General features: G+C 43.0%; 1 protein-coding gene across 3 annotated transcripts in view; it reads left to right on the top strand.

Annotated features, from left to right (window-relative positions):
- The first annotated feature begins 651 nt into the window (after positions 1–651).
- bicdl1 (BICD family like cargo adaptor 1) overlaps positions 652–22,596 on the top strand; it is a 30,916-nt gene continuing 8,971 nt past the window's right edge. Inside the window, exons 1-11 of one of the 3 annotated variants that reach the window (XR_003597630.1) lie at positions 652–1,498; positions 2,515–2,730; positions 13,874–13,990; positions 14,980–14,991; positions 16,002–16,148; positions 17,477–17,656; positions 17,739–17,957; positions 19,158–19,301; positions 20,278–20,408; positions 20,966–21,086; positions 22,026–22,143. Coding sequence is in view for 2 of the 3 variants with exons in the window: in XM_028034245.1 (XP_027890046.1) it covers positions 1,103–1,498; positions 2,515–2,730; positions 13,874–13,990; positions 14,980–14,991; positions 16,002–16,148; positions 17,477–17,656; positions 17,739–17,957; positions 19,158–19,301; positions 20,278–20,408; positions 20,966–21,086 (1,683 nt within the window). In the remaining variant the exon portion in view is untranslated. The remainder of the gene's footprint in view (positions 1,499–2,514; positions 2,731–13,873; positions 13,991–14,979; positions 14,992–16,001; positions 16,149–17,476; positions 17,657–17,738; positions 17,958–19,157; positions 19,302–20,277; positions 20,409–20,965; positions 21,087–22,025; positions 22,144–22,596) is intronic. The other 2 variants (XM_028034245.1, XM_028034246.1) reach the window with 2 other exon arrangements.

Genomic DNA, 22,596 nt, shown 5'->3' with positions numbered 1-22,596 from the left:
ACAGGTGTGTTGGAGCATTCCGACGTATAGAGGGGTGGACGCCGCATGAATCGTATGGCAATGTCGGCGCCATATTGTGAGGGGCATTTTTTGTAAACGCTAAAAAAAGCTGCATAAACCAGTTTCGTCCCAAGGATTGTGGGCCCACAATGATAATCATTGTAATCACCTAAATTAATTTACTGTACTTTACATGTCCTCACCTTCCTAATGGCAAAAATAAAACAACGGTTTTTTTGCTTATATTTTATTATTATTATTATTATTAATAATAATAATAATAATAATAATAATAATAATAATAATAATACATGTATTTATTTATTTAATTTCAAAAGTCATTTTTGGCAGAAAAAAAAGATTGTGACGACACTGAAGCATGATGAAACCGTGGTACCGTTAATTTAGCTATAAAACCCCCTCGGTTAATAAATGTTTTGATTTTCTTCCGTGGCAGGTGTGTGTGTGTTTTTGGTGCACCACTCGATACAACGGCCCCTCGCTCTACCTCCTCACGTGCTCGCTTATTGGATGTCATAGAGGTGTGCGAGGAGCACCAAAATATGGCGCTATCATGTTCAGCCAATAGCCGCTCGGTTTGTAACAGGTTTCTGCTTGCCGTCACGACGGCGACGGGGACGCGCGTCCGAGACTGGGAAAGGGATTTGAGAGGCGTCGGGGTCGCGCTCACCGTGTTTGGCTGGCAGGTGCCTGCTTTCACCAGGTTCAGCATCATGGGGGATCCTGGACCCCGAGACGAGATGGACCCTCATCGAGCGACCACAGCACAGGGACCGTGCAGGCGGTTCGTACCGGGGCAGAGGAGAGCTGTCATGTGTCAGTAAGTGAGCCGCAGAGAAGGCGGTGTTTTCTGGGAGTCAATCAGAGCTGGAGTCACTGCTTGGTAGGTTAACGAAGAGAGACGGACGTGGGGAAACTGGGAAGCCGGCCTAACTTAAATAAATACCGCATTGAACTGAGCGGAAACAATGAATAAATTGGTGATTACGAGCCGGTCCGGTCAGCCTGGGCGAATCGGAACAGGCTGGGCTCGTCCAGTGTGAAGTCGGCTCCCATCTGTTGACTTCTCCGCCGGGCGGCGATGTCCGCTTTCTGCCTGGATTTGCAGAGATCTGCCGTGGTTTCAGCACCACTAGAGCTGGACAGCGACTGCATGGAGCCGCCGGCCAGCCCCGGCGCTCAGGAGCCCGGCGGCTTTCAGGGCCACCCGCCGCCGCGGCGCGCCGGCTCCGGAGGCCTCGGCACGGCCTTGGAGGAGGAACTGGCCATGATCACCGGGGAGCGGGGAGTCGACGAGGAGCTGGCGGAGCTGGAGGCGCCAGCGGTGGGGCACAGCGCAGACATGCTGTTGCTCTTCCGACAAAAAGAGAAGGACTTGGTTTTAGCAGCTAAACTGGGCAAAGCGCTGCTGGAGAGAAACCAAGACCTGACCAAGCAATACGAGAAGATGCACAAAGATCTGTGTGAGAAGTTGGAGGTAAACAAGAATCCCCGCTGTAGAAGTTGTGATAGTCTGAAATATCAAAGTTTTCCTGTCAAGTTTGGTCACTTAAACCGATTTAAAGACAGTCATGTTTTGACTGAATTGGTTTTAGATGGATCAAGTTGTAATCGATGGGGACAAATGCACACTAAAACTATGTGCGAATGTTTATCTCAGATGTGATTTTTACAGTGGGGGCTGGGATTTAGTTTATCTTGTTTTCAAAATGCTTTACATGAGCTAAGCGACAGGCTGAGAAAATCACCCACAGACAGAGACTAATCCTGTTTATGTCCTGGGCCTGTAGTATCTGCCGGGCATCTGTTCAGCCTTTTGATCCATTCTCATCCTTCTGCATGAGCTCAGAGGGGAAAAAGCTGCCATAAAAGCCCCACATCGGTTGAAGCTGTTGTTTTTACTGTTCACTTCCTTGTTTCTCACCAATTTTCCTCGTTTGATATTTTCATGTTAATTTTTTAGTACTTTCTCAGTTCTACACTAAAGGTAATCTATCCCGTGGGTAAATCAACACTATCACTCTCAAACATCTGAGTTTAACCTGAGTTTCCTGAACTTCTCTACCACTTTGTTGTAATAATAAGTCTATCTAGGAAAGAAAACTGAACTGTTTATGAAACATAATAGTGTGAGTGAAGCCGTAGTCCCATTCTGGGGTAACTGTGGCTCTGTGGGTTGAGGAGTTGTTTTTGTAGATGGAAGGTTATGGGTTCAATTCCAGCTTCCATCGTTGTATGTTGATACGCCCCTGGGCAAGGCATCTAACCCAAAGTACTGATCTGCATATCGGTGTATCAATGCGAAAGCTTTACTGAGCCATTTTCAGTGGATGAATATGGCTGTAGCGTAAAGCGCTTTGAGTGGTCAAAATGACTGGGAAGGGGCTATACAAGTTCAGTCCATTTACCATTCTTATTTACTTTAGATGTATGCTTGCATGACATGCAGAACATAACCTCTGTCACACTCCTGTCCCCCTCCTCTACACCCAGCACCTGGAGCAGGAGAAGCACGAGTTGCGGCGGCGCTTTGAAAGTCGAGAGGGTGAGTGGGAGGGCCGCGTGGCCGAGCTGGAGACGGACGTCCAGCACCTGCAGGGCGAGCTGGAGCGCCACCAGGTCCAGCTCAGGGAGGCGGACAGGGACAAGACCAAGGCCATCAGCGAACTATCTGAACAGAACCATAGGCTGCTGGAGCAACTCAGTAGGGTGAGGAGGAGTGAGTCGGGGTGTGTGTGTGTGTGTGTGTGTGGGGGGGGGGGTCCATCTTCATGCTTCAGAGGTCACAGCTTTAGGCCACCTGGGCAAATCTGCAAGGAAGATTTAATTAGCTAGGGCTTTGTGTTGTGGGTCACATGGCCTTCCATCCAGTCACGGCACACTTCTAGGGAAGCACTATGGTGTGTGTGGATGTTTGTATGTATTCTGAAAACATACAGAATACAATTTGGCATTATGTGGACATCTTGCTGGTTCACACAATGAACAAAGAATGTGTGGGTTTGTGGTTAGGTTTAGGGGTTAAGGAGTGAATCGAGTTTAGGGTTGGGTTTATGCTCTAGGTGGTTAGGGAAAGTGTCTAGGTTAAGCATTAATGCAGTTACTAAAATGATTGGGCGTCAATCCAAAGTCTTAATATGGGTAGAAATACAAATGTGAGTGTGTGTTGTGCGTGCGTGCGTGTGTGCGTGCGTGCGTGCGTGTGTGTGTGGCCTTGTATTTGATACAGTGTACGGACCATCTAAACACTACATTGTTTCTTATGGGGCCTAACATCAGGGCCTCGTAAGAAGAGGTGCTGTTTTAAGCGGTAGGGGTTAGGTTTAAGAATAAGGTATGAATTGAGTTTAAGTTGGGTTTAGGGTTAGGCATGTACTGGTAATGGGTAGATTTAGGGTATGGGTTAGTGTTAGGCTATAGAAATGAATGAAATTAATGTAAAGTCTTTTTGAAGGTAGATATACTTACTATGTGTGTGTATGTCTGCATGTGTATGTGTGTTTCCTTGGGGCCAATCTGTTGAGTTTCTGTCTGCTTGGCTAGAATAGCACAGACTGCTCAGCCAAATGAGTTTTCAGTCTCCTCCTCCCCCTCATGGTGGACCTACCCCTGTTCTGCTGATCTCTCTCACTTAATCTGAATTATGCCAGGTCCTAAATATAAAAGCGGGGCTTCCAGGTCTCACACTGAATAATTTATGCCGATTGAACTGTGCGCTTATGCAATAGCCCTCTGCTTATTGACAGGTGATTTGAGTGCAGTTATTTGTCACTGGCTGGGATGGAATGAAGAGATTCGGAGACAGATGAATGGAGAAATTAATGGGAACAAAGCTTGAGCTGTTTTGGGCCAGACGTCGAAGCTTTATCGTTGCTGGAGAATGTTCACAGACTGCAGGGTAAGCTGAGGCCGACTGCGAGGGAAAGATTGATGGACCTGAGAGTGCTAACGTTTGTAGCTGCTCTTATTTAAGCAGCTCTAAGAAGCTCAGAGGAACTTCTCACTCTGCTCAGCCGAAACACTTCCTTCAGTCAGGATGGCCACTTGCTAATACACTGCCTGGCCAAAACAAATGTCGCCACCAAAAAATGGTCACACTCTCTAATATTTTGTTGGACCACCTTTAGCTTTGATTACAGGCCGCATTCGCTGTGGCATTGTTTCAATAAGCTTCTGCAGTGTCACAAGATTTATTTCCATCCAGTGTTGCATTAATCTTTCACCAAGATCTTGTATTGATGATGGGAGAGTCTGACCACTGCACAAAGCCTTCTCCAGCACATCCCAAAGATTCTCAGTGGGGTTAAGGTCTGGACTCTGTGGTGGCCAATCCATGTGTGAAAAAGATGTCTCATGCTCCCTGAACCACTCTTTCACAACGTGAGCCCCATGAATCCTGGCATTGTCATCTTGGAATATGCCCGTTCCATTTGGGAAGACAAAATCCATTGATGGAATAACCTGGTCATTTATCAGCTATTTACCAGAGAGTCAGAGAATATGTGTGGAGGGAGCTCTATAAGACAGTCAGGCTGCACAATGATGCTTAATAATTCATCTCTCACACATCCAGCTGGTGTCAAAGGGCGTGATAAAAGGTGATGAGAATATTTTGCTTTGTGTTCGGCCAAAGACATCATTTTTCACTGATAAGCAACTTAGAATAAGTGATGGCAGCTCATGATTTAGGAAAAACTTACAAACAAGAGTAATAATTATCATTTTTGGAGTGTATTATATTACGCAGATCATATTAGCTTAGCATAAAGATCTTGAAATGTGATGTGTCAATCATGATTAGCCTTGTTTGGAACTGTGATGTTTATCTGTTCATTGAATCCTGAAGAGCAAATATTCAGTATAATGAGTCAAAGTGGTCTTGTTTATAGCAACCTCATCAGAAACTACTAGTTACCGTTGGTTACACTGTCTCTGTTGGTTTATTGAGAGACAGGTTTTTAAAGGGACCCAATTTAATCTTCTGTCATGGAGCTTCCTGGCGGCGCCCTTGCATGTTAGCAACAGGTGAAAGTATTAGAGGCTTGTTGCTCCAACTCCTGAATAAAGATTTTAATTTCACTCCTTATTTAATGGAAACACCGCTTTTGCAAAATTGCATGTTTTTTTTTTACATTAACAGAATGTAGACAAAGTTTTGCCTAACACATTTGTAACTGAAACATAGCTACATACATTTAGCTACATTTACCTCTCATAATTAAGGAAATGTACCTCTCATAATTACAGCACTTATAGCCATTGCTATCAGTGCTGTAATTAATATCACAGTGATCTGCTTGGTCCCATAGGAGCAGGAATGCTGCTCAGATTGCCTGTGAAATTCAGACACTGCATAAACATTAAAAGCAGTAAAGGCTCAGATTCATTTCTACCCAGACGTCTGTTTTGTAGTTTAGCACCGAGAACCACGGCGATGGAAAAAGTGCCTCCGGAGCTCAATACAGAGGTGCTTTGATAACCTTGTCAGCTGTGATTCCTCATATAAAGTGTGTGTGTGTGTGTGTGTGTATGGTTCTCTTGGGAGAAGCAGTAATATGCTGTGAGGCACCTGCAGCTCTGTGTGAAACAAAGACGCCATGAGGAGGAGGCTTAACCCCTGGTCTGCCGGTGTCCGATTTATCAGCACCTGTCCACGCCCCCCCCCCCAAACACACCCACTCCCGACCGGTTGCCATAACATCGTCACCTCATAAGACTCTGCTCTTCCTTTTTCTTGTCAGCTGTGGATCGCTGCAAAAGCAAAAACACTTAACATAATTAAATGTTTAATCTAGCTGAAAGCCGTTTTTTGGAATGTGGAAAGGTTTTCCCGGGGAGTGTTGTGATTGGTGGGGCTGCGGCGGCACCTTCTGTGGTCTCTGCAAGTCCTCAAAATTGATGCCGGCTAATTGAATGCATCGATTCGGATGGCATGATTCAGTGAGCCGGGGAGGCCAAGGGAAACCTGCAGGGTAGTAGAGAAAATAAGGTCGGGGCCGCTGCTCCTGCTTTCATTTTTTTTTTTTCTGTTTTTTGTTCTCTTTTCCCTTTCTGTCCAGATTCATTACTAAGCAGCGGGCCGCGACTAAGTAATAGTAACATGTTACACACTCAGTCTGAATGCAGGGAGTGCTAGACCAGCCTGAGGCGACCTAGGAGATGTGAAGCCACCGGAGACTTCCTGCTACTCTCATCTGCCCTTCCTCTCTCATAGTTGACTCTTTGATCAGAATAAGATTGTTCCACTTCACATGATCCTCTAGGTTTCCTTGTTAATCCCGATTGGTGTTCTTAGTAAAAATCCTAAAGAGAACTGAGCAGGATGTGAACTTCCTGCCTAGTGTCCTCAAACGGCTTCTGTTTTACATCAATGTCTTTTGCAATAAAACAAAACAAAAACCCCTCGTCATTGATAGAAAAACAAATCTGTTTTCAGTGGAAATAAATGGAACTAAGGATAAAATGAAATTATAAAAGGTAGGAAAAAAATCTGACTAATCTTACCAAGCAGCAGTTTAACACGAGTTATACTGGCTCCTTTGTCGTCCATCCTCTGCTTTCTGTAGCCGCATTTCCATCACAAATGTACGGCAAACTTTGGCAATATTTCGGCTCATGTCGAAAAAAACAATTTCACAATTGCGGTGTTTCCGTTAGAAAACAAATACACTTAAAATCACATGTGAATAAGTTTGTTTGTGTCACAAGTCGCTAAAAACGTACCATCTACCACTTCCTGTCGTCTTCTCCCTCTTTCCTGCATCCGGTTCTTGTGACTCGTGTGATGCGGAGAAAAGTGTTTAGATTGCAGTTTTGCGAAATACACCAATTTTGATGGCGGCCGAAAAACCACCTCATCCTAACGCAAGAGCTTTTGATCAAAAAACGTGCGGTCATGTGTAGCGTTAGTTTGATTCCACAGTGTTTTGCTTGACCAGGAGTTAAATGTTGACTCATCTTCCCAGATCACCGTCTTTCATGAGCGAGTATTTATCAGATAAATTTCCTATTAGAATTTTCATTTATCATTGAGTAATAATAGATAAATCATGATCAATTACAATCAGTGCTGTTTAAAAGAAAGTTGTCCTTATTGGCCGGATTCTCTCCACTGTTTGTTCGAGGAGAATATAAATACCAACAAAATATGACTAACTGCAGTTACTGTGTGCAGCATAGTGATATAAATCACACTGAATGTGACTGATTTCCTAAAAATGCGTGCCGGAAAGGAGTATGTTTTGAAAGAGCAGTATTTGTGTCTGTGAGGCTACAATTGCTATTATTATTATTGTAATCACTATAGTACCACAAAATATTGTGAGAAAACGTACGTTTTTTTGTGTCCTCTTCAAGCTAACTGCTAACAGGAAGTCATAACTTTCCTACAGCTATGACCTTCCTCTCGCCACTGAGTGTGGAGAGCTGATAACCTTTACAGATTCTCCCAGCTGAGTTGTGAATCTTCTACGATGTTCCCATGGGCCCTCTGGCTATTTCTCTGAGTAATGTTCTACTTGCTTTATCATTTTTTGTTGATGGGTTGAACAGAGCCCTGTAAGATGCTCAAAGTTTGGAGTATTACGTTCTAACCTAAACTGGCATTAGGCTTCACAACTGCCTCTTTTTGGTCCTTGACGACGTTTGTTCTCTAAGAAACCCCCGAGACCTTTCTAGAACAACCGTATTTATATAAATTACACCCAGAGGGACTGTTTGCTAGCTGGGCGCTTCCCCAATGTGGTTAGTTGCACTGAATTTTCATTTAGAAGCTGAATACAAATTCATATGATGCTTTTCAGATTTCTACATATACAAAGAATTGAAACGCCGTGTAATATTTTCCTTTCACGTTGTTCAGTATTCTGTGTTGGATTATTCCATAAAGTCACATGCCTGAGATGCAGTTGTAATGTTGCATAATGTGGAATCCTTCGAGCAGCACTTTATATTCTCAACTAAATGTCAGATTGGGAAACTTAAAGAGGCAGTATTATGAAAATTACCATGTTATAATGTTACTGCCTCGTCAAAAACATACCTGGCGTGTTGCCTTGATTCTTTCATGCATGTTGAAGAAATCCTTTAATCGCCCATGGCAACCATTCAGGGCTGCAGGCCTGGGTGGACGAAGCTCCTATTCAGAGCTGCAGTTTCCAAAGCTTCCCAGATCAGATGTCCCCGTTTGACCCCCCATTCAGTTCCTTCAGACTAGCCAGCAGCAATTAGGAAACTGCCGGTGGAACTGTGCATCATCTGGGCTCATTATAGGAGCTGATTCTCAGTGCAACGCTGGTAAAAACGCTAAAAAATTAATAGAGGAACCATGTTGTGATGACTTCCTGAAGGCGGAGTTTCAGGAAGAGCAGGAGCTTCTTAAAGATACAGAGACCCAATTTGAAGGCATTAAGTTACAAAGTCAATTTTCTTTTATTTTTTATGTATATAGCATTTTTATAACAAGGTATAAATGATATCACTAGGCCTGACGCGATATACAATTGTTCAATTAATTGAATGATAAATGAAAATGATCTACCTTATTTTAATTTATCAGCTTTATCGTTTCTTCCTGTCTTTTTTCCCTTTGTACTGATGACACTGGATGAAAAAAGGCTCAACTCCGCGCTCTCCACTGACCTCTCCCTCTGAACTTCCTTAGCGTAAGAGAGGAGTGAATTATTGAATCGGGTAGTTTCTCTCTCTAAATCTAATTATTATTGAAGGCCAATATATTATACAGACTTCATAATCTGTACTCTTTTGGTTGAATGTAGTTTTCATTTCCACTTTGGTTTTATGTTGTGTTTTGCTTTTATTCAAGTGCATTTTTTTTTAACAGAGACTGAGAGTCCATTTTATTTTTGTTTTTGGTTGTTTTGTTCCAGATCCAATGTTAAGCGTTCCTTTGAAAATAAAGTGTATTTATTTTTGGCAAGATGTGCTTGCATTATGTCATTACCATTACATCAGTTTAAAAAGGATCTTCAAACAATATTATCGTTTATCGCAATAATTTTTGAGACAATTAATCGCTCAGCAAAATTTGTCATCGTGACAGGCCTAGATATCACAGCTGGTAAAGTGAATTCATCTAAAGAAGAAAAAAAGAGTATTTTTTTGAAAAAAAAGTATTGCGATTAATGAGCTCATTTATAACAGTAACCTAGGACAGAACAAGTGGCAGGAAATCACATTGGTACTTGCTGTTTGATTAAATCGATGCCTTACTTTTAACATCTAAATGTTTCAGAGTGTGTGTGTGTGTGTGTGTGTACGTGTGTACGTGTGCTGGTCTCTGTGTCAGGACAGCCAATCTCATTGAACCTAATCAGATCAGAGTGAAGCAGCAGGAAGGGGGCCTTTCTGTAATTACATCACCCCAGAGGCTCTGAGGAGGCTGGACATGCACCGACCTCAGCTTCAGCATCCTCACGTTTTATGGCTTTGCTCCGTTTTACTGGACCGCCTGAGTTAAGTGCTGACAGCAGCCTCCAAGGGCTCATCATTGCTTATTCGTTGCTACAGTGAAAAAGTAATTTCAATTCCTGCTTACTTAGTAGAGTTTAACCCTGCATGCGACTGAGCCCGGGAATCAAATGGACATAAGAGTTGCTTGACATAAACAATCCAAAATTTTACAAAATGACTAAAAGCAAAAACTTGAAAAATACTAAAAACATCCCACCAGTTTAGAGCTGCCCTTGATTCATATTTACAGAAACATGAATCAATATGTTTGATGTATATTTGCTTGATTTTAATTGGTTACTGTGTTATGGTGTGAAGCACTTCGAACTGTTTTGTTTTTAAAATGTGGTACACAAATAAACTTGGCTTAAAGCTGCAGTAAGTAATTTTTATAGAACAAAAACCTTTTTACATATTTGTTCAAACTGTCATATTGTGACAGTGTGTTATGAAATAGATATGTGAAATGATCAATCTCCTCCACCTCCTGTCTGAGCTGCTATTGTCTGAAGAAACGCACCGCTCCCGACCAAAATCAACCAATAAGAGCGAGGAGGAGGGGCTTAGCGCTGTCAATCAATCTCATGTACTCGCTATTAAATGTCCTAATGGCAGAGAGACAACTCACCGTTACAGGAAAACCTTTTATCTACCGTCATCGTTGGCCAAGCTAATTGCCATTAGCATACACAACAGGCTCTTCTAGCTGTACAATAACAACGATGGGCAGCACCAACAAGACTGTGATTGACAGCACTAAGACACGCCTCCTGAATTTGACTGGTTCTTTATACTTAGCACTAGCACAAAGCAAAGCAACTACAGTTTCCCACAGATTATCTGTCTCATAAACTGTCATGGCATATTGGCAGTTTCAACAAATATGTAAAAAAATATTTTATAAAAGTTACGTACTGCAACTTTAAAAGTAGAGCCATAAGCAGTGAAACAAGTACTGAAATGCGGACATTTCTAGAAATGTGAGATCATCCAAATAGATTAAAAAAAAGAAGGAAATTTAGTGTTGCAGTGCCTGACATCAGAGCGGTCACCTCTTGTATCGAAGCCATTAGTCCTCATCTGGACTAATCAATTTTTTATGTAAAATTGACTTTTATTTTGCTTTACATCATGTTATAATGTTTTTCCCTCGTCAAGAACATCTGGGGTTGGATTCCTTAAGACCTTTGCTGCATGTTTTCCCATTTTCTGCGTCTGATTAATGTGAGTAAAGGTCACTAGCGCCACGCCAAGTGCATCCAGGAAAACTGCGAATACCTCGACTCCAGACGTGACCCTGAATGTGGCCCAATCTCACTTTATATCATCTTGTGTTGGAGTCCCAGTGACACAATGTTTCCTTCCACGTTAAACTCCATCAGGATTTTTTCTCTGCTCCTTCCACAGCCTGCTGTCAGAGGGCATCTGTCCAGGTTTCAGAGCAGAGCGTCTGCATCCCGTCGGTGCAAAGCGTTGCTCTCAGGACGGCTGTTGTCGGGTCGACCTGTTGTCGCCTGCAGCAGTTAGAACGACAGGTCCAAACCGGATTGGGATCGTCTGATTGTGACTCCTGAAAACGCCAGAAACAACCTGACCTGAGCCTCGTCAATACCACTTCTCTCTGGTTGCTATGACAACCAGAGTGACATGCAAATTTTGGTGTTGCCATGGGAATGCGCTTTCCTGAATGGCACCGAGAGACAGAGTGTTCGGATGCGAGGGTGCGTCACCTCGGACCCCCTGACGCATGAGTCGGGTCTGGCGGCCTCGGAGGGGAACCGACACTCTGATGACGTCAGAGACGGGAGAGTTTTGGATTCCTTCCTTCCCCAAATGTTTTTTTCATTCTTGTTTGGCCTCTTTCACTGATTATCTGGAATCTGAGGAATTTAGCCGCAGATTTGGTGACTGCACGCGCGCGAGTCCGAGGTCAACCTCGTAGTCTTCCAGTGTGATCTCTAAATCGGTCTGTTTACTGGGCCAGTGGATCAGATGCCGCGTTACCACGGTGACCTGATCGGTCGCCGCTACTGCGCCCTGCCAGCTGCACGGCATCGTTTAAAGTGCACATCTGTCCCTCTGAATGCAGAGCGGATTAAAGGCGTGAGCTCATGACAGTGATTTAGACACAGATTGTAACTCTGTCCAGTCTCTAACTGGGTTCTCACATCTGGATCTCAGTCCGATTTTTTTACAGACTTGTGACTGGACTTGATGTCGTCTGGAACCAAACCTTTTTCTTTTTATTGTAAAATTGACTTTTATTTTGCTTTGCATCATGTTATAATGCTTTTCCCTCATCAAGAAGAATATGTTGACTTAATTCTTTCATACATGTCTGAGAAATCCTTTAATCTCCATGGCAACCATTCAGCTGGTTGGACCTTCAACGATAAAGCTCCTGCAGTTTCCAAGCTTTCCACCTCACAGAGCAACCTTGCCCCCTCAGCTCCTTCAGACTAGCCAGAGCAATTAGGAATCCGCCACTGTAGAACTGCTGAGCTCATTATAGGAGCTACTTTAAAGGAGCCATGTTGTGACGACGTCCTCAAGGTGAAGTTTCTGAAAGAGCAGGAGTTTTTAAAGAGACAGAGGCCCAATTTCAAGACATTAAATTATAAAGTCAAATTTGTTTTCAGTCATATTTGATTTTTGTAGGAGTTTTTAATAGCAACTGAAAGTGAAAGTTACTTGATTGTGCCATAAAACGGCACACTGTGCTCTTCTGCCAGATAGATTCAGCATAAGCAGAGCCTGTCATGTGAAACACTCGCGCGCACTATTTATTAAGACAAACAGGCAAAAATTAGAGAAAGTAATGAGCCAATGTATTTGATTGGTGCAATTAGTTACTGAACCACACATCCAGTGAATTGACTGACGCTGTAGTAAACATGAGGGAAAGATATCAGGAATGAAGCTCATCAAAAAGAGCAATGAAATACAAACTCAGGTTGGAAAATAGAATCATAACTCAAATAACAAAAACTATAAACCATTAATCAAAATAAATTTACTAATCTTGTAAGTCGAGGAAAAAGCGGGCATAAAAGCAGAAAATGTTCTCCTTTGTTCCTTCTTTTATTGGTTTATATGCGTCCATGTGGTGACGGCAGACTGACCTTCTTTCTGCAGTGACTTCTAAGGGATCAACGATCACAGCTTGACCTTTTGGTCCTGCCCTTTACACTCTAAACCTACTCCAGATTTCTTGAATAATTTAGGATTTATTTACACAACACAGTGAACTACCCCGTTTTAATTTAAAGATGCTAGTATTCGTCAGTGCTAACAATGTACACGAACAATAAAAACAAAGCTGGGTGGTGAAGTATGGATTTGTGCTGCAGGAATTTGCAAAAATGGAAACCTTTAAAAAGCGCACGATAAAAAAAAAGGCTAATTCTGCTTTGTGTGTTTATGGATCGATGACTTCACAAGAGGGAGAAGAATTTAGCCTGCATTAGTAAACAATGACCCAGACATATTCTGCACGTTCAGAAATTTAACTGGTTTGAATAGGTTTCTATTATGATTGAAATGTTCCATTTGATTTGTTTTAGTGCGCAATCGCCTCTTGTTAAAATTCAGAAATGTAAGTTTCCTAAATACCTTTTTTCAGTGCAGTGTGCATAAAGTCTAAACTCCAAAGGGAAGCTCCTATAGTTTCCAAGCTTTCTGACCTTCAGAGCACCCTTACCCACTCAGCTCCTTCAGACTAGCCAGCAGCAATTAGCAATCCATCACTGTGGAACTGCGCATTGGCTAAGCTCATTATAGGAGCTACTTCTCAGTGAAACGCTGGTAAAAACATTCTTACAGGGTTAATAGAGGAGCCATGTTGTGATGACTTCCTGAAGGCGGATAGTCGGAAAGAATGAGCTTTTTTAATGAGACAGATGCCCAATTTCAAGGTGTTAAATTAGAAAGTAAAATTTTCTTTAAGTCATATTTGATATACAAAGTATGTTCATAACCACTTACTGAAGGTATCATGGTTACTAGATTGTGCTAAAAAAAATGCTACTATGTGCCTGTGAAATACATAATGCTTCCCCTTTAAATTTTTCGTCTATTTAGGAAAATACAGTTGCCATGGCAGTTATGACAACGCCAGCAGTCTCTTCCTTCATGCCTATGTGGCCCCGATCCCACCTGGCCAGTGAGCTGTGATGACGCAGGGATTTAGCAGCGATTGCTTTTCTGTTAGACGCTTCAATAAAGACCGTGACCCACGATGCCGTCAGGTGGTCCAGCTATCAAATGCACCACTTTCTGGGACAAACTGTGACGATCACCGGAACAAATCTACATAACTTAAATGTGTTATTTAGCAGTGAACTGAGTGTCTGCCATATCTCGTCTTTCTGTCCTCATGCAGGCTGCAGACGTGGAGAGGCAGCTGTCCACTCAGGTCCATTCATTACGGGACGACTTCAGGGAGAAGAGTGTGTCTACAAGGCAGCACATGACACGCCTGGAGACGCTGCAGGCCGAGGTCAGCCGCACTCTGCAGCTTTCACCCACACGTTTCACTCGCAAATGTTATGATTGGAAACTTGGAGCATGTGATGCTTGAAGAAGTTCTTGTGCATAAAAGCAGAGATGGTGGAGATTTTCTGGATGATTTTTGGTCACGGATTTTTAGCTGATACTGATTTCTCTTCAATAATAATAGTAACAATAATAGTAAAAAACAGAATATTTTTTTGCACTTTCTCCATTAAAATTGTAACTGCCTTATTTGTGGTGAAATAAAACATTGATTCCTCTGAAAGAGACGAATCTGACAACTGTCCAGAATCCTGCGATTTATGACATGCTGGGATTAACTTGTTCACGTTCACATTTCTGTTTCTAATAACAGCAGTGTGTAACTTAACATTGGAATGAAGCCGACCCCAGGCGAGGCGGAGGGTGGATAGATTGATGGATTAATGGATGAAAAAAGCCAGCAGCAAGTGTCTGACTCCCAGTCGTGACGGCCTGAATCAAAAGCAGACGTGATTCTGTCGGATACATCATCTTGGCCTTCGTCTGACTTCATTTTAAACACCCCAATGATACAGCTAACAGTCTTCTTCACTCAGTACCAGCTTCCACATGAAAAGTGTTGCTTTACTAGTGGCCAGTTGGCGATTAAGTTTCCTGCCGTTACTGATGGGAAAACTCAAGAGTTTAGGCTGCAAAACCTTGAGATTCTGCATTTCTGATGAGCGGTGCTGATTTAAACTCCTTGTAAAACATGATTCAAATAAGTCATTATTTCTAGCATACTGTCTGCTAAAGGAACGAAAAAGAGCAACAAAAAAAAAAGTTTGGACTGTAGCTGAGGTTTGCTTTAAAGTTTCCAGTCACAATTTAACTCTCAGAGGACGGATGACAAGGATGGGATTATTACTGAAGTGTAATCTCTTCTTCTTTTATCTCAACATTTCTGTCTCTCTCCGTCGCTACGTCCCTCTCCTTTTGTCTCGGCTGGAGCAGCAAGGGCTAGAAGTGAGTGGTTCCGTCAGACTGCATGCTGCATGTGACGTCTGTGTCCCTCTTTACAGCGTTGCCTCTAACAAGTATCCTGTTTTCAGGGAACATCCTTCATGTTTTTGTCAGGTAGATGGTCGGATGTCACGATAACATACTCAGTTCCATTCGCTGGTGTCTTTTTTTTTTTTTTTTTTTTGGCATCAATCATGGCAAGTGTGTCAAAAGAAGCAGGAGGTGTGGTCATGATATGTGTTGATGAGGACCTCTGCGAGTTCAGCTTTTCTGTTGCAGCGAGAAAACACCCAGACTGCAGAGCCTGCGCTATAATTGGGCAAAGAAGCTGCTGCTCTATATTTAGCCGAGATGCTGCAATGTCTGGGTGCTCCCACTTTCCCTGCGAGTTGCCTTCGTGTGACATGTGCCGATGACTAACGGCTTTCCAGTCTGTTTCTCATGCAAACACATATTTTTGAAAAAAGGTAAAAACCCAGGATGTGACAGCGTAGAACTTCTAACGGCAGAGAAGCACAACAGATCCGCCTTCGAGCGGCCGCCTTGTGAAGTAGATTACCAGATGTAGGTCAGGGGATAAAAAGGAACAAGATGTGATTTTTGTTTAATGGAGGGTAGGGGGAGCTGTCCGGGCAGATTCAGGGGGGAAAACAGTTGTTATTGTGCAAGGCTTCGGTTGAAGGCCGTTGAACTGGCAGGGTAATGAACAGGCTCATACCAAGCTTTGTGTAGATGATTAAGGATACCAGAGCATTCCTGAGGACGAGGGTGGCAACCGACACCCACGCTCGTGCTAGGCAACACACATTCTTCAGACCAGTGGGAGTACTTTTTAATCTTGTGCAAGAGCCCAGCTTGCTCCAGAGGTAGAAAAAAAACAAAACAAATAAAAACAACCAAATGTAGCCTTTAATCAGCTCCATGACTTGATTTTCTGCGAGCAACCAAGTTTCTCCACTCAGCTCACGGTATTCCGCTGGGTAGCGCCTAACCACCTCCGTGTGACATGTTAGATTAAGATGCTGTCGGAGAGGAAGATGGAGCTGGAGCGCCGGGTGACCGCCATGATCGAGGAGAACGAGCTGCTGCAGAACACCGTGGACGACCTCCGGGAGCGGATGCTGGTGCTCGAGAAGCAGCGCCACGAAAAGGACCTTCAGGTGAATCCAGGCCAAAGGGGCTTTATAGCTATTTAGTTTAATTCAATAGTTGGGACCAAACATTTTGAATGCGACAAGATTTTGTTTGCTTTTCCACAAACTTTTCTGCTCCTGTCTTGTTGGAGCAGAAAACAACAAGACAGGAGCAGAACAGTGCTAGCTGTTTTTGTGTGTTTTTGGTGTAGTGAAGTTCGATAGTAACCGTTTCAGTACTTTTTACTGGGAAATAGATCAAGTTCTTGCAAAGAGGCAGTCAGGTTTCAGTGTGACTGAGTTTTTTGAATCCACAATTTAACATTTTTGCCTTGTTGATCTCATTCTTTATTGATTTCATCACTGAGCCCTTTCCGACTTAAGGCATTGCCACGCAGCAAAGGTCTCAGGGTGACTGGTGTGACACAGACCGGTGGAAACGCTCACTGTTATCTGGGAAGTTCCTTTCCCAGATGTTAAAACAAGCTGTGTAAAATAAGAAAATAACTTCGTGGAGGGAAAGGACCTCTGTGCTGCCTGTTTTAATACAAGGCGTGGAGTAAAGGGAGAAAATGAGTACAAGACTTGGAGAGGAAATTGTGGATGAAACAGGGAAGGTTACATCACCACAGAAATTTAAAACAAAACTAAAAAATCTATAATTATCAATCAACTGATATGAAAAGCTTGTCTTGTAATATGTTTTTCAGCCATATTTGTTTGAGTTTGACAGCCCACAGGTGTCAAACTCCAGTCCTCAAGGGCCGCTGTCCTTCGGTTTTTAGATGTGCCACAGGTACAAAACGCTGGAATGAAATGGCTTAATGACCTCCTCCTTGTGTAGATCAGTTCTCCAGAGCCTTAATGAACTAATTATTCTATTCAGGTGTGGTGCAGCAGAGGCTCATCTAAATGTTGCAGGACAGTGGGCCTCCAGGACTGGAGTTTGAGACCCCTGACCTAGGCCTACATTGGCGGTAACCATAGTTATGCCAATAGCACCTTTCTGCTCTCCTAATTCACACAGAATTACTATCCTCAAGCTAACAACAAGCTAACTGAAATGAAGCTACCAGACTATTTTGCAGCAGAACAGATCAGAGTTTTTGTCATTATTTTTATCAACTTTTATTTGCTTTCCAAATCTTTCCATTTCACTTCACCTGATCTCTACTCACAGTAATATAGACTCGGGCAGAAGGACACCATTAAGACTTGTAAAGTTTGGGAAACGTTTACATCATAGACACGGTTGTGTAAATCAAATTTTTTTTTTTTTTTTTTTGCACGTCACTGACATTTTTTGTTCAGATGGATGATAGCAACAAAGACTTTAACTGCTCTGTTATGCCTAGTTGCGACAAAGCCAGCTGGAGCTTCAGGAGGCCCAGGTGTCCCACAGACAACTGACGGCTAAGTTGGCCGAGCTGACGGAGGAGCACAGTCTGCAAACCTTCAGCCCCCACCCGTCCAACCTGCTGTGTGAGATAGAGCAGAGCATGGAGCAGGAGGAGCAGGAGCAGGAGAGGGAACAGGTAGCCCTGACTCGTCCGCTCTCCGTGTAGCATTGCTAGCTGAAAGCATTTAAATGAACATCTAACCGCTTCCCGTTATTAGCTGCGTCTACAACTTTGGGAGGCCTACTGCGAAGTTCGCTCGCTCTGTTCCCATCTCCGAGGAAACGATGTCACGGACTCGGCACTCTCCACGGACTCGTCCATGGACGAGTCCTCGGAGACGTCCTCGGTGAAGGATGTGCCTACAGGGAGCCTTCACACCAGCCTGTTAGAGCTACGGAGGCTAACACAGAATCTGCTGGATGGGAATGAGTCTACGGTAAAGAATCAGAGCTCAAATTCTAAATTATTATTATTATTTATTTTAAGTTGAGTGAGGTTCTTTTAAGAGGCAGGGGCTAGTAAATATTTTCCCCGCAGTGCATAACTTGTTGTCATTCAGGGTAAAGCTAACTGGGAAAACAAACAAATTTGTATGCATTTATTTATTACTGAAAACCTCCAACCAAACCGGATATTTAAGAAGACTGTATTTATGGGAAAACGAAGATTTAAGGTCCGGTGCTTTAGACTGCAACAAATACTTACTGTGGCATGATTCCTAATCAACGCCGTCTTGTGTTTTATTAACTCTATATTCTAATACGCTAGTTAAAAGTAGTTCCATCTAGCAGACATACGTTTTAACTTTGCACTACACTGCCCCCTATGGGCGTGGCATGTTTAAAACAATGCTCAGGGGCGTTTGGTCATGAGTGGACATGACCAAACACGACTTCTAAGAATAATAATCTATCCATTTTTCATTTGTATTTTCTTAAAAATGTCATATCAAAAATTCTATACTTTTTACATTCCTAGTAACTAATAATATAATTACAGTAAACAGCCAGTTCTTATAATACTGATGGACTTTTGGAACGTTTTTCCTGGTCGTCACCCTGATCTTTAGCTCCCTCCAGCTTCTCCATCACATTTTAATTACAACTCTGAAACCTTACATTCACTCAGTGGAATCATGTTGGCAACTTGAAGAGATTGAAATCTAAATCTACCAGGGTTTAACAGTAGACGTTAATTGAACTCTTACAGTTTTGTGGTGGTGCAACTCAACTATCAGAGACATTGCTTTGTGTTTATGTTTTCTGTTTATCTTTAATGCATATCAATCTCAGCTGAAGACACCTACATCTGGACTTCTCGTAAAAGTCAAAAAACCTAGTTTAGACATTTTCTGATCTTTCGCTTGCACACAAACGCAACCTAATGTTGACCTGGACGTGTAAGCATTTCCCAGATTTATTTTTAGGCTACAAATAGTGCTTTCAGTCTTTTCTGTGCGTACAAAACTATAAATAATCAAGGCTGGTTAAACTAAACTGACAGCAACTCGCAACATTTTTCTTGAACTCCTTTAAAAAAAAAGAAAAAAAAAGGAAGCACTATTGACATCTGAGCTGTGACTGTACACCTCACCGGGGTGTGTGTTGTGAAGTGGGTTTTTGTTTCCTTCTGGAAGGGTTCACGGCGCAGTGATGAGGAGGCACTAGAGGAGCAGGTGAGGAAGATGGGAGAAGAACTGCAGGAGGTCAGAGAGCTTTATGAAGCAGAGCAGCACAAAACACGCGGCAACGAAGAGGAGCTGCTGCAGATGCACAATCAGGTATTCTGATGCTCAACTTAAAGGGGCAGTGTCAGGCAAAATCAATGCTTTTGAGCTCGGCATCATGTTGTGTTACTCCCTCATCAAAAACATTCCTGTAGTGTCGCATTGATTCTTTTGTGCACGTTTGAGAAATCCTTTCATCTCCGTAGCAACCATTCAGCTGTACAAAACGCTTGGGTGGATCTAACTCCGCCTTTGAGACACAGCTCCTCCTCCTAGCAGAGGTATCCGAGCTGGGTGACTCCCCCACTCAGCTCCTTCAGACTAGCCAGCAGCAATTAGCAAACACCTGATGGAACTGGGCATATGACTGAGCTCATTATCAGCTACTTCTCAGTTAAACTCTGGTAAAAAAAAAACAAAAAAAAAACGTTCTTAAAGGGTTAATAGGAGCCATGATGAGTTACTGAAGGCGGAGTTTCAGGAAGAGCGGGACGTTTTAAAGAGGCAGAAGCCCAGTTTAAAGGAATTACATTACAAAGTTTAATTTCTTTTGTTATATTTGGTATATATAGAATTTTCACAACAACTGAAGTTAACATAGTTACTTGATTATGCTATAAAATACCACTGTGTGGCCGGAAAATACACAATACTGCCACTTTAACACTTTCACTCACTCTGTTGGACTTTATTCAGAGTTCTGCGAGGTAGCTCGTATGCAGAGGTTTCTTCTAAAGGAATGCCTGTCTAAGGTCCAAGAATAGCAGAGTTGATGGGGAAACTCATGAAGGGTTGTTATGTAGGACATGACTCCAACCTGCCTCCACTCCTCCAGGGCAACCGACTTTCTTCTCTTTGCTCGAAAACAAGTCCTGCAAACATCCGTCTGACGTCAGCTGCACTTTAACTGGGTCAAATAATTATTTCACACATGAGCAGCACTCTCGCTAAACCGTGCCAACCGAGCTGTTTGGAATGCACAAGGCGTTCATCTCTCAACTCCCCTCCATTCCTCCTGTGCGACCTCCAGATGGCGCTGCTCTCCATTGAGATCTGCTCTCTGAGGGAAGAGAACGAGCGAATGAGGGCGATGGCAGACGTCCGAGAACCCAGTGAGCAGCTCCAGAGCGCCATCAGAGACCGAGACGACGCCATCGCCAAGTAGGGTCAATCACAGAACAGCACACCGACACAAACCATACAGATGTAACTAAATGTACTTTAAGAGGTTTATGTTGACTCGTTATAAGCGGGGTGGCTATTGTAAAGTTAGGCAGCAAAAGAAAAACAAAACAGCAGCAATATTTAGGTTTATTTAGCTCTAAATTAACTAACATTTAGCTGCAAACTAAATATTTAGATTGCTGATGCTGAGCTGGAAGGTTCGCCTGTAGCAGTCTGCGTTACAGCTGCTTGAAGAGGCTTCTGACTGAAAGCCCTCTGTTGTTGTATAACAGTCTCATGAAGATGCTCACGGTTAACTGGACGCGCTAGTTAAACTACTTTGTGTTGGTCGATCACATGTCGTCTTGAGACTTGATGTAAAAATGGGTTTTTAATCTTTGCTTTCATATTTTAAATACATTAAGTAGATATTGCCAGCAATTTCAAACAAAGCTGATGCTTTTGTTTTTGCAAATGTAAAAATACTGAAGCCTGTCTTCTTACTCAATATGTGTGTGTGTGTGTGTGTGTGTGTGTGTGTGTGTGCGTTGCAGGAAGAAAGCTGTGGAAATGGAGCTGGCTAAATGTAAAATAGACATCATGTCTCTGAACAGCCAGCTTCTGGACTCCATCCAGCAGAAACTCAACCTGTCACAGCAGCTGGAGGCTTGGCAGGTGGGTCAGAGAGGACAGGAAGCAAACAAAGGAGCAGCTTTTTTCAAAATTGAAAATAGAAACTTTGTATATGTAGTGCAACTCAACCTGTTCAGGCAGCTTTTTTAAGTGCATTTATTCACCATTTGAGTGAACTGAGACTAACCTTCCTCATCACGATTCCATTGCTCTAAGTGGTTTCATATTTGTGACTAAAAGCTGCAGTGTGTAACTTTTATCAAAAAGTTGTTTTTTTTTCTTACATATTTGGTAAAATCATCATTATGCCGTGACAGTAAAGTATAAGGCAAATAATCTATGAAAAAGCTCCTCTGCCTTCTCCCAGTGCTACCAGTGACTGATGCAGTAATATACCGGTCAGAAACAACCAACATACCCTGCCATGAATGCTAATGCTAGTTAGAATAGCAACTGATCACGGCGGATAAACGGTTTTCCTGAAACTGCAAGTCGTTTCTCCGCCGTTAGGACATTTAGCAGTGCATACACTAGCTTGATTGACAGCGCTAAAACCTTCCTCCTGGCATTGATTGGTTATTTCTTTCTCCCCCAAAAAATATATTCATTCATTTTAGTTTTTGAGAACGAAACAAAACACAAAACAAAAGCGCAGCAGTGCAGTCCAAAGGAGAATCCAAAGAAAGTTTTACATATACAGCTTACATGTTTTCATCATCAGTTCGCCAGCAGCAGTGCTGTGAGGAGGAGGAGGAGCTTGATGTTTCGTCACACCATTGTGGCAATTTTAACAAATATGTGAAAAACCTATCTTTGTAAAACAGTTACATAGTGTAGCTTTAAATCCGCTAACAGAATCTCTGCCCTAATATTTGCCTGCTGTGTGTGACGGCGCCCAGTAGGGGGACACCTTACCGTCTCCCTCCCCGCCCTCTCTCCTCTGTAACCGGCAGCTCTCTCCTCTCTTCTCCTCGCCCACAGTTCGCCTCCTCAGGGCTCTTTACTGTTTGGCTCTTGTGGTTTCTGATCTAGTGGCCTTTCTCAACTTCAGTACCGCCCTCTCTCCCCCCGTGGTATCTCCCCCCCTCCTGCCTTAGAGGTGAGCCCTGAGCCGCTGTCTCACCGCTCTAACCTGACCGTGGCACGCCGAGTCATTTCATGCTGAAGATCTGCTCATTTCAGGCTACTAGAACCATCCAAGCCTTCATCATCCCTGTTCCACCTCCCCTCTCTCTCTCTCCCTACTGCAACACTGTAAGTTTTGTTTGGAGACTGGGCTGGGGTCATCTTAACTGATCCATAGACATTCACAATTTAGTGACCAATGGTTTTATATTGGTGCTGCTTAACATACAAGCTGGCACTGAATGTGTTTCTGTTGTGGGAAAATGTGTTTTTATGTGCCCAGCCTTTCTTTTTAATCGTCCTCCAGCTGTCGGAGCCCTCTGGTGGCCGGAAGCCAAACATAAAGAGGAGACTGTGTAGTTCACAATGACCACACTTATTTTTAAGCATAAACATGTCAAACAAGAAAGCCTATAAATATAAACAG

This window comes from Xiphophorus couchianus, chromosome 12 (assembly GCF_001444195.1).
Source record: "Xiphophorus couchianus chromosome 12, X_couchianus-1.0, whole genome shotgun sequence".
NCBI classification, from domain to species: domain Eukaryota; kingdom Metazoa; phylum Chordata; class Actinopteri; order Cyprinodontiformes; family Poeciliidae; genus Xiphophorus; species Xiphophorus couchianus.
The sequence above is the reverse complement of the archived record's forward strand: the minus strand, read 5'-3'. Positions and strand labels throughout refer to the sequence as shown.